The sequence below is a fragment of the Sciurus vulgaris genome (assembly GCF_902686455.1).
Source record: "Sciurus vulgaris genome assembly, chromosome: X".
NCBI lineage: Eukaryota > Metazoa > Chordata > Mammalia > Rodentia > Sciuridae > Sciurus > Sciurus vulgaris.
In genome coordinates this window covers 73,679,670-73,695,968 of record NC_136471.1, presented here as the reverse complement: position 1 = coordinate 73,695,968, position 16,299 = coordinate 73,679,670, and the positions used below count along the sequence as shown (strand labels likewise).

At 40.6% G+C, this 16,299-nt stretch overlaps 1 protein-coding gene across 11 annotated transcripts in view; it reads right to left on the bottom strand.

The window, feature by feature from the left end:
• The window catches only part of ATRX (ATRX chromatin remodeler), a 236,556-nt gene extending 227,603 nt beyond the window's left edge, over positions 1-8,953 (bottom strand). For 10 of the 11 annotated variants that reach the window (XM_079123003.1, XM_079123002.1, XM_079123004.1 and 7 more), the window contains exon 1: positions 8,705-8,953. Coding sequence is in view for 7 of the 11 variants with exons in the window: in XM_079122995.1 (XP_078979121.1) it covers positions 8,705-8,724 (20 nt within the window). In the remaining 4 variants the exon portion in view is untranslated. Of the gene's footprint in view, positions 1-7,980; positions 8,005-8,704 lie in introns of those variants that run through there. The other variant, XM_079123005.1, reaches the window with a different exon arrangement.
• Between the last annotated feature and the right edge of the window lie 7,346 nt (positions 8,954-16,299).

Sequence of the window (16,299 nt, the reverse complement as noted above, 5' to 3'; positions counted from 1 at the left end):
CAGTATGGTACTTTACCCCTTGTTGATACTCAAGTTACTGAAGTATTGGAGCAACTAATAAAAAAATACGGAGTGTAGGTTATTGTTACAACAATACTATTGCCATATCAATAATTTCTTAAATGTTGCATTGAACCATTAACAAAAGCCCTGGGCTACAGATACCAGGAATAGCTATTTTAAGTCAAAACTTCAAGAGAAAGTTCCAGAAAAAGGATCTGAAAACAGTGGCTACCTGGAAAAATTCAAAGAACCCTTTTCCAGAGCAAAAAGAACAATTGGCTAGAGTTAATATAATTCTTTTCAGAAGTACCACCTTCAATCATAAAATGAACAGAAATACACTAGATGTAGTAACCTTTTAAAATAGAACATATTCCTTTTGGGTGAGGTGGCACATGCCTGTAATCCAAGCAACTCAGGAGGCTGAGGTAGAAGGATCACAAATTCCAGGCCATCCTCAACAACCCTGGCAGAGATCCTTTCAAAATAAAAAATTAAAAGGGCTGGGGGTGTAGCTCAGTCACAAGCACCTCTGGGTTCAAACTTCTATGGAGATTCCTCAGAAAGCTTGGAATGGAACCACCATTTGACTCAGCTATCCCACTCCTTGGCCTATACCCAAAGGACTTAAAATCAGCATACTACAGAGATGCTGCCACATCAATGTTCATAGCTGCTCAATTCACAATAGCCAGATTGTGGAACCAACCTAGATGCCCTTCAATTGATGAATGGATAAAGAAACTGTGGTATATATATATACAATGGAATATTACTCAGCCATAAAGAATAATAAAATTATGGCATTTGCAGGCAAATGGATGAAATTGGAGAATATCATGCTAAGTGAGATAAGCCAGTCATAAAAAACTAAAGGATGAATGGCCTCGCTGATAAGTGGATGATGATACATAATGGGGTGGTGGGAGGGAAGCAAGAATGGAGGAAGGAGGGACTGTATAGAGGGAAAAGAGGGGTGGGAGGGGTGGGGGGTAAGGAAAAAAAATACTCCACTACCACCACCAAACAACATATTCCTAAGCTATAATCAACAAAATTTCCAGCAAAAATGTTTTTCCTTCCCAGTAAATGTTTGTATAAGTATATATACATGACACTATGGCACATGTTAGCAACAAAACATCTGTATCCTAGTCATATAAGGGTCATTGTTTTTTGTACTCACCTTTTTTTTGTTTGTTTTTGTACTGAGGATTGAACCCAGGGATGCTTTACCATTAAGCTGAATTCCCCATAATTTTTTTATTTTGTGACAGGATCTCACTAAGCTGCAGAGAGTCTGCATAAGTTGCTAAGAATGACCTCAAACTTGGGATCCTCCAGCATCAGCCTCCAGAGTTGTTGTGATTACAGGCATGTGCCACTCACTGCCCTTGGATACTAACTATGTAAGTTTTAAGGAAAAAAAAAGTATATATAATGAATAAAAAAAAAAACTTTCTCCCTCATCAATACTTTTCTACCTGCTCCCCAAACAGCAGATAAAATGAAAAATGATCACACCCATATAAGTAGAGTTACTTTTTAAATATAACTCTATGGAGCTGGGCAGACACCCATAATTCCAGTAGCTTGGGAGGTTTAGGCAGGAGGATCACAAGTTCAAGGCCAGCCTCAGCTACTTAGGCCCCTAAGAAACTTACAAAGACCCTATCTCCAGGAGGAATAAAAGGGGGTCAGGCTCAGTGACACACATCTGTAATCCCAGCAGCTTGGGAGGCTGAGATGAGAGAATCAGGAGTTCAAAGCCAGCTTCAGCAAAAGTGGAGTGAGTGCTAAGCAACTCAGTGAGACTCTACCCCTAAATACATTACAAAATAGGGCTGGGGATGTGGCTCAGTACTCAAGTGCCCCTGAATTCAATCCCTGATACACAGGAAAGAAAAGGGGGCTAGAGATATGACTCGGTGGTAAAGCACCCCTGGGTTCAATCCCCTGTGCCAAAAAAAATTAAAAAATAATTAAAAATGGCTGATGAGTGATCAACAAATATATGAAAAAGTGCTCATCATCCCTAGTAATTAGAGAAAGGCAAATTAAAACCACCCTAAGGGTGGGGGGGAAGGGAAAAAATAATAGAATGAATCAAACAACATCACCATATGTAAATTTATGATTATACAAATGGTATGCCTTTAACCCATGTACAAACAAACAACATGTATCCTATTTGTTTACAATTTAAAAAAAAAAAAAAAACCACCCTAAGATTTCATCTAACTCCGATTAGAAAGGCTATTATCAAGAACACAAGCAATAGTAAGTGCTGATGTGAATGTGGAGAAAAAGGTACACTCATACATTGCTGGTGGTGTTGCAAATTGGTGCAGCCACTCTGGAAAGCAGTGTGGAGATTCCTCAGAAAGCTTGGAATGGACCCACCATTTGACCCAGCTATCCCACTCCTTGGCCTATACCCAAAGGACTTAAAAATTCGGCATACTACAGAGATACAGCCACATCAATGTTCATAGCTGCTCAATTCACCATAGCCAGATTGTGGAACCAACCTAGATGCCCTTCAATTGACGAATGGATAAAGAAACTGTGGTATATATACACAATGGAATATTATTCAGCCATAAAGAAGAATAAAATTATGGCATTTGCTGGTAAATGGATGAAGCTGGAAAATATCATGCTAAGTGAAATAGGCCAAGCACAAAAAAAAAAAGGCTGAATGTTTTCTCTGATAAGTGCATGACAATATATAATGATGGGGGGGGAGAGAAGAATGAAAGAACTTTGGATGGTATAGAGGAAAAAGGGGTGGGAGGGGGTGGGAATGGAAAAACAGTAGAATGAAACAGACAGTATCACCCTATATATGTATGATTACATGAATGGTGTGAATATACACTGTGTACAACAACAGAAATGAAAAGCTATACCCCATTTGTGTACAATATATCAAAATGTATCTATAAAAATAAAAAATATTTTAATAAAAAAAGGTCTGGTGATATAGCTCAGTGACTAAGTGTCCCTGGTACCAAAATAATAATAATAATAATAATAATAAATAACAACGACAGTATAGAACAACTAGCACAAACTCTCTCTGCAAATGACAAGGCAGAGACCTGGAAAAAATAAGATTTGTCTAAGATCATACAATTATTTATGGGATAGAGTTAAGGCTTGCAGATTTGACTCAGTTAATTCAGTGTTTATTCCTCTATACTAGAGCCTCTTTACACTTTTAAAAATATCAAGGACTCCAAAGAGAGTTTACTGTCTTTCAAGAACTGCTGTATTGGGGCTGGAAATATAACTCCATGGTACAGTGCTTGCCTAGCATTGTGAGGCCTTGGGTTCAATTCCCAGCACTCCCCCCCAAAGAAAGAACTGTTGTTATAGCCATGTTACCTCCCCCAAAACACCTGCACCTTAATCGGTATCTGTTACACTTGCTCCTTTCCACAGAGGGAGAAATGAAAGTTAAACATCTTGCATGTCAGCTATCAAGCAGATCATAGGACAAGCATTAGGAAACATGTACACAGAGATATTACTTAGACATTCCTTTTACTGTACTATTATATTCAACATTTCTAAAGGAAGATCTATGTATCCCTTCTCACTGACTTTAAACCACGTGAATTGCTTCTGACAACATCCAAGAGAACATTCAAGGTTTGTAGGAAAGCATTCCATATAAACTTAAAGCCCAAGTTTAGACTCCAACATAAAATAGCCACATAAATACAATTTCTTATGAAAAAAATTATTTCACACACCTGCACCTATAAAAAAATTATTTAAAGTACTACATTTATATTACCTATAAACAATGTATAACTGGAAGTTCATAGCCAACAACATCAAGGGTTGCCAATAAGAACTAGCCAAAATTAGGGTTACAAATGTCTTTCTCTTTACCCCAACCCATAACATAACCAACAAACTGGTATGTAAATGATTCTAAAATCCCTTAGGAAATTTGCATTTCTGTGATGGGAATATAGCTTACTAGTAGAGAGTTTGCCTAACAAGTGTGAAGCCCTGGGTTCAAACCCCAGTACCACAAAGAAATTTTAAAAATTGCATTTCTTCCCCCTCCACAGGCCTTACTTGATGCTTTCCACAAAGCAGAAGTGCAAACACTTGACAGATAACATTTTTCAAAAATTAGGTTACTGGGCAACTGCTTGTTAACTACCATCTTAAAAGACTCTAAAACATTCATCATTTCTCAAATTGGATAACTTCTGCCTTTTTTAAGACCAATAACAAATTTTACAGCTGCCAACTTTTCAATTCCCTTCCTGTAAGGATTACAATGACAAATTCCATCAAATTTCATAATACCAAGACCTTTATATGGAAGTACAAATAAGTCTATCTATCAGATATTCATCTTTCATAATGACAAAAACTGGAAGAAACAAACCAATCTTATTTAAAACACAAAATCAAAAAAAAAAAACTTTAAAAACAGTGAAACCTTTAAAGACTTATTAAAGGCAGGTATGATGGAGAGCACCAGTAATCTCAGTTCAAGGCTGAGGAGGGAGGATCCCAAGTTCAGGCCAGCATGGGCAATTTAAGGAGGACTGTCTTAGAACAAAAAACAAAAAAAGGGCTGAGGGTGTAGCTCAGTTGTAGGACACTTACCTAGCAGGTGCAAGGCCTTAGGTTCAATTCCCAAAAAAAGAGGGAACTTTAAAGACTGAACCGTAGGCTATTCAATGCATGATTTAACTAGGTCATGGGCTAATTTTCCTTCCTCTTGCCTTTTGGACATCTTTCCAAAACAGAATTCTAGAACATTTCTTTTTTTTATAAATACAAGTAAAAATGTGGGGGCTGGGGTTGTGGCTCAGTGGCAGAGTGACTGCCTAGCACATGTGAAGCACTGGGTTCAATTCTCAGCACCACATATAAGTAAATAAAATAATGGTCCATTGACAACTAAAAAAAAATTTTTAAAAAGAAAAAAAGCAACTGTGCTGTTACAACATACAAATATAATAAACATAATTTATGGTTTCTTTAAAAAATAATAAAAATAAAGTAAAATAAAATAAAAAATTCAGGGGCTGGGGAGATAGCTCAGTCAGTAGAGTGCTTGCCTTGTAAGCATAAGGCCCTGGGTTCGATCCCCAGCACCCAAAAAAAAAAAAAATTCAGGCATGATGGTACACACCTGTAAGCCTAAAACTCAGGAGGCTGAGGCAGGAGGATTGCAAATTCAAGGCCAGCCTCAGCAACTTAGCAAGGCCCTAAGCAACTTAGTGAGACCCTGCCTCAAAACTGAAAAAAGGGGCTGGGGATATACCTCAGTTGGTAGAGTGCTTGCCTCACAAGCAGGCCCTGGGTTCAATCCCCAGCACTGTAAAAAAAAAAAAATTGAAAAAAGGGCCTGAGGTATAGCTCACTGGCAAAGAACCCCTGGGTTAAATCCCCAGCACCAAAAAAAATTTAGAACTACAGGGAGTGGTGGTGGATGCCTGTAATTCCAGTTACTTGGAAGACTAAGGGAAGAGGACCACAAGTCCAAAGTCAGTCTGGGCAACCTGGTGGACCCCATAGAGCACCTGCCAAGCATACACAAGGCCCTGGGTTCAATCCCCAGAACTGGCCAAATAAAAAGAACTAATCTTTGCATTCTACTTTAAAGTGCTCAACAGAAGATCTAAAGATGAAAAATCTGGAACTATTTTGTAAAATCTAAATAATAACGCACAGAACTTCCCATATTCTTTCTGTATCACATTAAAAGAGAATCAACAGTTATTTGGTACTGTGGGCCTAACTCTCAAGCATTAACTGTCAGATTCTCCTTTAACTATGATGATTGCTTTGAAGATGAGACTTCACCTGAGACAGTTCTCAATATCCACTTGGAGCACTTGCACAGTAAATAATCAGGGAAGGCCAAACTATTTAAATAAATCCCTACCACTATATACATAGTTCCTTACAAGGGGTTTTTCACATAGCTTTAAGACACTCCTAAAATTTCTTTAGCTCACTATATCATACATCTGGACACAAAATGTGTATCATTAAAAAGCCAGAAAATCATTAACCTATAACAAATGACCACAACCAAGCTAACTCAAACTTCTATAACAGTTGTGCTAAATTAAAATGGTCATGCTAGGCATGGTGGTGGTGCATGCCTATAATCCCAGCAACTCAGGGGCTGAGGCAGGAGGAAGGAGAGTTCAAAGCCAGCCTCAGCAAAAGTGAGGAGGTAAGCAATTCAGTGAGACCCTGTGTCTAAATCAAATACAAATTAGGGCTGGGGATATGGCTCAGTGGTGTGTCCCTGAGTTCATTTCCTGGTATCGAAAAAATTAAAAATTAAAAAACACAAGTTCTAATACACAAATAAAACAAAAAAAGAACAAATTTGGGAGTCAACACTGGGTTCAATTTCAGCTCTATCAATTATAAGCTGAAGAACTTCAGTCAAATTCTCTGATTTCTCTGTGCCTCAGTTTCCTCCTCATCTGTAAAATGGAAAAAATCAAGTAGGGATATTTTGAGAATTAATCAAAATTATACAGGTAAGGGCTGGGGATATAGCTCAGTTGGTAGAGAGCTTGCCTCACATGCACATGGTCCCCAGCACCACACACACAAAAAATTATACAGGTAAAGTTGGGTAGTGGCAAAGGCCTTTAATCCCAGGTCCCCAGGAGGATCACTAGTTCAAAGCCAGCCTCAGCAACTTAGCAAGGCCCTCAGCAGCTTAGCGAGACCCTGTCTCTAAATAAAATACAAAAAAGGGTTGGTAATGTAGCTCAGTGGATAAGTGCTCCTGGGTTCAATACCGCATACCAAAAAAAAAAATATATATATATATATACAGGTAGAGAACAATTACAACTCAATTTTTGTTATGATTATTACTGTTATCACCAGGACATCTACAAAAACTCAAGGCCAGTAAGGAAACCGACATTGGTATAAAATGAATCGATACTATTCAGAAATTCTATATACAATTTGATCCCTTAAAGGGAAAGGGGTCAGGGTGTGGTAGTACACCTCTACAGTCCCAGAAAAGGAGAGAGAAAAGGGGGAAAAAATCGGAATTCAACCTATGGTGGGGTTTTGGGGGTGGTTTCTTTTTTGACACAGGGTCTCATGTTACCCACTCTGGTCTAGAACTCTGGCGCACCAAGGATCCTCCCACCTAAGCCTCCTAAGGAGCTGGGACTTCAGTCCCACGCACAGATACAACCTATTGTTTTAAATGTGGACTTTGTGAGACTTAGTAAAATCTGGAAGTCCTGTTATTCCAAGGTACACCATTCATGCATATGAATATGAATGCCATTTAACAATCTGTCCTGTATGTCTCTTATGAGTCCAATAACCCATACGTAGTTTCTTGTACTTGAGTCAATTCAGAAAGCAAGGCCACAATCTTTACACAACTAAGGATCTATCATCTAAAAACTAAAGCATGTTTTCCTCAAGGTAGGAAAACACCATCTATCATCCATCTACTCCTTATTAATGCAGAGAACCAGGCATAAGTAATATCGGCTCATTCTGAAATTCTACATTTTAGCTAAAGTGCTCTGAAAACATATGCCATTCTCATAGTTACTCAAAGGCACATTTTGCAAACTACGAAAGCAATTCTGATGCATGCTCCCTGTAATTTTACTTTGCCACTAGGCACGAAGGATGCATAACACAGCAGAAAATTACCTAATTCAATTCATGGGATGAAAAGTCAAATACCAATCTGCCTGAAAAGCAATCCAGCCTCCTGGATAAAAGTGGTATACATTTCATATTTACTACCCAAATTTTAGAGCCGGACAACAGGCAAACCAGAAACACGCGTGAAAAATAGCCTCAGCCCAATAAACGTGCGTGATTGGTAAGAGGCGGCCTGCCAGACACAGCTATGCTTGCAATAAATCTTAGTTTTCACGAACCCACGTTCATCCCTCATGGAATCAATAAATAAAAACAGGATCTAATTACCTTTACTCGAAATCTGACCATAAAGTTGGGGAAACACTTGATGTCCCATTAAAGCTGGACTTCCCAAAAAGTAGTATATTGAGATCCTCTGGAAGCCAAATCCTGCGTTAGTGTCTGCCCCCACCCCCACGCCTGGGATAAATCCGAGAATAGCCTTCAGGATTTTTAGCAGAGGAGGAATCCAAATACCTGGCAAGACACCCCGCCCCCTACAAAAAATGCCCCCATGTCTACAAACAAAAACGAAAACCCCGCCGAGCCCCAGTACTTCCCGTCTCCAGCAGTCTAAACGCCAGTAAGTAGTCCCAGGATCTCGCATCCCGCCCGCCCTTCCCCCCTCTCCTCACCCTCCCCCCTTCTTCCCCACGCAGTTTCTAGGCCCCGAGATTAGGAAGAATGGCCGGGATACCAAAGACCGCCTCCGATTTCGGATTCTCAATCCCGCAGACACCAGAACAGAAAAGCGGAGGCCCACCAAGCTTTGCCGGTGCAGGAAGGTGGGAAGAAGCGCCCAACACCACAGGCCGCGCCCCCGCCCCCACCCCCGAGAGCAGCCTTCCTACGAAATCCCGAAACCCTACACACCTAAAGAGAAAACGATGCCTCCCTTTCCGCTAAACAACGCACAAGCCCAACCCACCAAGGGAAAGTCTTCCCAAACACCCAACCTAGATAGTGCCCAGGCCCAGATGCCTGGGGCCCTTTGGAAGGGGCTGCATTTTACCTCATGGGCTCAGCAGTCATGTTTTCGCTTGAACGCCGTCTCAGCTTCTGTAACCCTTTGGCGCCACTGCGCTCCCCGGCGCCCGATTACGATAGAAATGCCCTGGGATCTTAGTAGTCACTGTAGCCGGTGCAGGATCCTCCCCACAGCTCAAAGGCCGCTACCACTGCGACCGCTGCAGGAGCCGCGGAAACAAAGCGACGCCGCCGCCGCCGCCATTTTGTTGGGCCGAGGCTCAGGCAGGAGAATTGGCGCGTCCTCCCTCTTCCTCTTTCCGTCATCCATTGGCTACCTCCCCCACAGCTCAGAGTCTTATTGGCTGTGCAAATTCACCTTCTTTGGGGGCCTGTTGCTAAGGCGGTCCACGTCATTTGATCCCCTCCACCTTTTTTGCAGGGGGTCCTTTCAGTCCTAGTTGACCTGAAAGTGCTAGTGACGTATTTTGACTTTTTTCTGAAAATGCTCTGTTGGTGCATTTTCTTTTCTTTGACATAATTGACGAAAGGACAGCAAGTTACGTTTATTAAGTACCAAATGCCGGTCACTACATTAATCCTTTATCTGGATTATCTCACGTAATCCTTACACCTTGTGAAGTAGACAGACCTACAATTTCCTGATGAGGAAACCAAGACTCAAAGCCCCAAAGCAGCGGACTCGCGATTCAGCTCAGACACCGCACTAAACCACTAATCTATATGGCCATCCTAGAAAAATATTTTATCTCTAGATTCCAGTTTATCATCGATTTCTTTACTGCTTATCAACATGCTTACAAATACATGTACATAGACCTACAAGTGTATTTAAATGACAAAAAAAAACAAAACTTGAAGCTGAGTGAGGTGGTGCACTCCTCTCATCCCAGCGACTGAGGGAGAATGAGGCAGGAAGATCAGATAGAAAGCTTGTGGCCAGCCCAGCACAGTGACACACGCCTGTAATCCCAGCGGCTTGGGAGGCTGAGGCAGGAGGATCCAAGCTCAAAGCCAGCCTCAGAAATTTGACGAAACCCGAAACCCTGCCTTAAAAAAATAAAAGGGGTGCTGCACTTGTGGCTCAGAGGTAGAGCGCTCGTCTCCCATGTGTGGGGCACTGGGTTCGATCCTCAGCACCACATAAAAATAAATAAATAAAATGAAGGCATTGTGTCCACCTACAACTAGAAAAATTAAAAATAAAATAAAAGGGGCCGGGGATGTGGCTCAGTGGTTGAGCATCCCTGGGTTCAATTCCTGGTACAAAAAAAATTAAAAAGTCTGTGGCTAACCTTACCAATTTAGTGAGATTCTGTATTAAACTCGTAATAAAATTAAAAGCCAGGTGCATGGTGCAGGTACAGAGGCTGAGGCCAGAGGATCACAATTTCAAAACTATAATAATTTCAGCAATTATAAACAACTATAACCAATTTCAGCAACTTAGCAAGGCACTAAGCAACTCAGCAGACCCGGTCTCTAAATACAACATTTTTTTAAATGGCTGGGGATGTGGCTCAGTGGTTAAGTTCCCCTGAGGTTCAATCCCTGGTACCAAAATTAATCAATTAATTAATTAATTTGATGTTAAAAGGATTGGGAACCAGGCATGGTGGTGCATGCCTATAATACCAATGGTTCCGGAGGCTGAAGGAGGCTCATATGTTCAAAGCCAGCCTCAATAATTTAGTGAGACCCTGTCTCGAAATAAAAAGGCCTGGGGATGTGGATCAGTGGTAGAGTTCCTCTGGGTTTAATCTCTCATAATTAAAAAATAAAAGGGGGTTGGGGAGATAGCTCAGTTGGTAGAGTGCTTGCCTTGCAAACATGAGGCCCTGGGTTCGATCCCCAGCACCGCCAAAAAAAAAAAAAAAAAAAAGGAATGGGAGCCAGAGATGGTGGACTCACTTGGTTGAGTCAGAAGGATCTCAAATTCAAGGCCAACCTTGGCAATTTAGTGAGACATCTTGGAATAAAAAATTAAAAGGGCTGTGGATGTGGCTCAGTGGTTAAACTTCCCTGGAATCAAGCCCCAGTCCAAAAAAAATGTGGGAATTTAGATCAGTGGTAAAGCACCCCTAGGTTCAATCCCAAGAACCAAAACCAAACAAACAGACCACCTATTTGACAGCTGCATATAATTCTTTCATATAAAATAAAATGAAAACTGCCTTTTGGAATGCACACACACACACACACACACACACACACTCACGCACACCCCACACACTCCATTGTGCCAGTGAATGGAATATGTAGCTCACAAACCAAACCAACCAGCCTGGCATGTGATGTCCCACATCTGTAATCCCAGCAACTCAGAAGACTGAGACAAGAAGATTGCAAGTTCAAAGCCACCCTTGGCAATTTAGTGAGACCCCAAACAACTTTGGGAGATGCTGTCTCAAAATAAAGAATGCTGGGGATGTAACTCAGTGGTGGAGCACCCCTTGACTCAATCTCCAGTACAGAAAGAAAGAAAGAAATGTGCAAGGTCTCCTGTCATGCTTAAGTGAAAGGGTTGCTGCATTCTACTGTATTGGGAAGAGATGAGTCTTTTTCCAATAGAGTATTCTGATAATCTGATAAACTCGGGAAACTTTTTTCATGCCTATGGTTCTGGGAATTGAACACGGGGGCTCTCTACCACTGAGCTACACCCCCAGCCCTGTGATCCTCCTGTCTCAGCCTCTGAAATAGCTTGGATTACAAGTATGTACCACCGTGCCCAGTTCCAGCAAATTTTGAGTCACCAGAAACTTGTACACATTTCAAAAGCATCTTTCAAATGTTCAAGATCCATTGCCAAATTTAGAAACCAAACTTCTTTATCTGATATAGTAATTTTCTTTGTCTTCCATACATTAAATATCACTTAACACAAAATTTACAGGGTAATTTTTTTCCTTGATAAATGCAGCTAATTTCAAAGGAAGTCCACTTCGTGGGAAAAATAGGAAATAATAACAAATAGTTCATTATTTTAATGTGAATTGGAATTTATATTCTTATTTTCATTTTTATTTTTATTTTTATTTTGGTGCTGGGGATTGAACCCAGGAGCACTCAGCCACTGAGCCCCAGCCCAAGCTCTTTTTATATTTTATTTTGAGATAGGATCTTTCTAAGTGGCTTAGGGCCTTGCTAAATTGCTGAGACTGGCCTCCCAAGTCACCAGGATTACAGATGTGCACCACCAACCCCAGCCAACTGAAATTTTCAACAGAGAGATGATCAATATCAACTTCATCATACTTTCTACAAATCAACTTTTTGTTTTGTTTTGCTTTTGCAGTGCTGGGATCAAGTGCTGGGCCTCCCACATGCTGGACAAGTACTCTACCACTGAGCCACAACCCCAGCCTGTCCATTATTTTTAAACTAGCCTTTAATGACAAGACTTTATTTTTTAGTGGGGTGCTGTGGTGCTGGCTCAGGAGGCTGAATCAGGAGGATCACCAAGTTCAAGGCCAGCTTCGTCAGTTTAGCAAGGGTCTAAACAACTTAGTAAGACCCTGTCTAAAAAATTAAAAATGACAGGGCTGGGGATGTAGCTTAGTTGGTAGAGTGCTTGCCTCGCATGCACAAGGCCCTGGGCTCAATCCCCAGCATCATGAAAACAAACAAACAAAAATTAAAAATAACAAGGGCTGGGCATGTCGCTCAGTGGTCAAGTGTTCCTGAGTTCAATCCCTGGTACCCAAATCAATCAATAAATAAATAATTAAAAATTGCTGAAAGAAAATTAAATGTCAGCTGACTGATATAATAGTTCTTCAAAAATGAAACAAAAAAGAAGACTTTCTCAGATAAACATAATTGAGTTTGTTTCTAGAACTCTTGCACAATAAGAAATGCTGTGAGGCAAAAATTAAAGGAAAGTAGATAGTAATGCAAAATTATATGAAGATGCATGAAACCATGGATTCAATCATTGCTACCACAAAAGGAAAAAAAAGGAAAGAAAAAGAAAAAAATCATATGAAGAAATAAGAAACACTAATAAATGAATGTAATTTCATAGGTAAATATAGAATTCAGTATTATAGCATTTTTTACTTCTAACTCCTTTATATTTTCCTATATGATTTTAAAGGACTTATATAGCTGGGTGTGGTGGTGCATGCCTGTAATCCCAGCAAGCTTGTAGACTGAGGCAGGAGGATTGCAAGCTAAAAGTCAGCCTCAGCAATTTAGTGAGGTCCTAAGCAACTTAGCAAGACTCTGTCTCAAAATAAACTATAAAAAGGGATGGGGATGTGGCTCAGTGGTAAAGCACTCCTGGATTCAATCCCAAATACCAAAAAGCGGGGCCAGGGGGTGCTGGGAATGTGACTCAGTGGTCTAGATCCCAGGTTTAATCCATAGTACCAAAACATGGGGAAAGGAATTGAATAGACAAATTCTCTAAAGATACAAAAATGACCAAAGGGCATGTGGAAAGATATTAACATCACCAATCACAAGAGAAATGCATGTCAAACCCATAATCAAGCCTGACATGGTGGCACATACCTGTAATCCCAGCAACTCAGGAGTCTCAGGCAGGTAGATGACAAGTTCCAGTCCAGGCCTCTGCAATTTAGTGAGACCCTGAACAACTTACCTGGACCCTGTCTCAAAATAAAAATAAATAAATAAAAGGGACTGGGGATGTAGCTCAGAAGTACAGGGCCCCTGGGTTCAATCCCTAGTACCTAAAAAAAAAGAAAAAAAAAGTTTTAAAAGTCTTGGGGTGTAGCTCATTGGGGAGGGCCCCTTGGTTCCATTCCTACTACAAATAAATAAATAAAAAACAAGCGTGGGAAGGATGTGGATAAATTAAAATACATGTGCACTATTGGTAGAAATGTAAATTGGTGCAGGCACTATGGAAACAATATGGAGGTTCCTCAAAAATCTAAAACTAGAACAACAATATGCTTCAGCTATACCACTTCTGGGTATGTACCAGAAAGAATTGAAGGAAAGGAAGTCAGCATACAAAAGAGATGCATGCATGGCCATGTTTTTTACAGCAGTATTTACAATAGTGAAGATATGAAATTAGTCTAGGTGCCCATCAGCAGATGAATGTATAAAGAAAAAAGTGGTATACACAGTGGACTATTATTCAGCCATAAAAAAGAATGAAATCATGTCATCTACAGGAAAATGTATGGAAATGGAGGATATAGTGTTAAGCAAAGTAAGCCAGACACAGAAAGACAGGTTTCACATATTTTCTCTCATATGTGGAAACTAAACATATACAAACAAGAAAAACAAAAACAAACAACAACAAAGAAAAATAAATAAATAAATAAATAACAAACAGGAAAAGATAACTTGGAAGTACAAGAGGAACTATTAGGGAAAGGGAAAGGGGGAGGGGCAGGGAGGAATGGAAGGAAGATAACAGAGGGTAGACATGATTCATGACCAAAGGACAATATATGCATTTATTGAAACGTCATGGTAAAACCCATTAATTTGTATGATCTATATGCAGTAATAACTATAATGTTTAAAGCTGGGCACAGTAGTGCACTCCTGTAATCCCCATAGCTGGGGAGACTGAGGCAAAAGGTTTGCAAATTCAAGGCCAGCCTCAGCAATTTAGCAAGGCCCTAAGGAACTTAGTGAGATCCTGTCTCTAAATAAAAAATAAAAAGTGCTGGGGGTGGTTAAGCACCCTTGGGTTTAATCCCTGGTACAAAAAAAAAAAAAAAAAAGGCAGGGGCATAGCTCAGTGGGAGCATGCTTACCTAGTATGCATGAAACTCTGGGTTCAATCACCAGTATCACAAGAAAGGAGGAAATACTGTCACATGATTGAAATTTAAGGATGCTATATAAGCAAAATAGGGCAGCCACGAAAGTACAAAAACTTTATCATTCCACTCATATGAAATATTTAAAGAAGTCAAAATCATAGGAAGAGAAAGTAGAAAGGTGGTGGACAGAGGTTGGGGAAAAGGATGGGTAATTATTTTGAGGGTGGGTACCAGGGATTGAACTCAGGGGCACTTGACCACTGAGCCACATCCCCAGCCCTTTGTGTGTGTGTGTGTGTGTGTGTATTTTATTTAGAGACAGGGTCTCACTGAGCTGCTTAGCGCACTCTACCAACTGAGCTATCTCTCCAGCCCCGCATTTTATTATTTTTTATGCAGTTCTGAGGACTGACCCCAATACCTCACATGTGCTAGGCAAGCTCTCTGCTGAGCTACAACCCCAGCTCCCACATTTATTATTAGTACCTTCTTTTTGTTGTTGTTGTTATTGGGGATTCAACCCAGGATACTTTGTCATTGAGCTACATCCCTGATAAATTTTTTTTTTTGAGGAAGGGTCTTTCTAAATTACTGAGGCTGGCCTTGTATTTGCAATCCTCCTGCCTCAGCCTCCTAAATTACTGGGATTACGGTTGTGGACTGCTGTGCCTGGCTTCCAACTACCATCTTTTTAAAAAAATTTTTGTTATAGATGGACAAAATACCTTTATTTTATTTATGTATTCATGTATTTTATGTGGTGCTGAGGATCACATAAATACATGTGCTCACATGTGCTAGGCAAGTGCTCAACCACTGTGCTACAAACCCAGCCCCTAATACCATCTTAATATTGTTTGTTTGTTTCTTTGGTACTGGGATTGAATCCAGGGGTGAGTTACCACTGAGTGATATCCCCAGTCCTTTTTATTTTTTATTTTGAGACAGGGTCTCACTGAATTGCTGAGACTGGCCTCCAAATTGAGATCATCCTGTCTGCAATCTCCCTAGTTGCTGGGATTGCTGGCATGAGCCACCGGCCGTGCCACCATCTTAATCTTAATTAACATTTGACAGATCTAGCAAGCTATACATTGTCAAAAAATTCTGTGTATGTCAACAAAACAAAATGATAATGCTGACTCTGTGCAGTGGTGCACACGCCTCAAGAGGCTGAGGCAGGAGGATTGAAAGAAAAGAAAAGAAAAAAAAAGCTGGCATTTTTGTATTCATTTGGTATGCTGGTGATTTGTAAAAATCTGAGATACAGTTTTCATTGTCATTTACTTGTCTTCAGATGCGATTAGGCTTCAGTGTTGGCCAGGTACCAACATTATTCTTTGTGCTTCTGATTTGAGCCTTTCTAAATAGAATGAAAAAAATCCTGATTAAAAGAGGTGAGGAGCCTCGTGCAGTGGTGCATGCCTGTGATCCCAGCAATTTGGGAGGCTGAGGCAGGAGGATTGCGAGTTCAAAGCCAGCCTCAATAACAGCAAGGCACTAAGCAACTACAAAATAGGTCTGGGGGTGTGACTTAGAGGTTGAGTGCCCCTGAGTTCAATTCCTGATACCAAAAATAAAAGATTGAGTCGTCAGTTGCAGTGAGGTATGTGTATGCCTGTATTCCCATCCCAGCAGCTCAGGAGATTCAGGCAGGAGAATTGCAAGTTCAAAGCCAGCCTCAGCAATTTAATGAGGCCCTAAGTAATTTCCAGAGACTCTCTCTCAAAACAAGAAATGATTGGGGATGTGGCTCAGTGTTTAAGAGCCCCTGGGTTCAAACTCTGGTACCTGAAAAAAAGGGCTGGAGAGACGAGCCCAGTGGAGAATGCCTAATGCCTATAATCCCAGCAACTCAGGA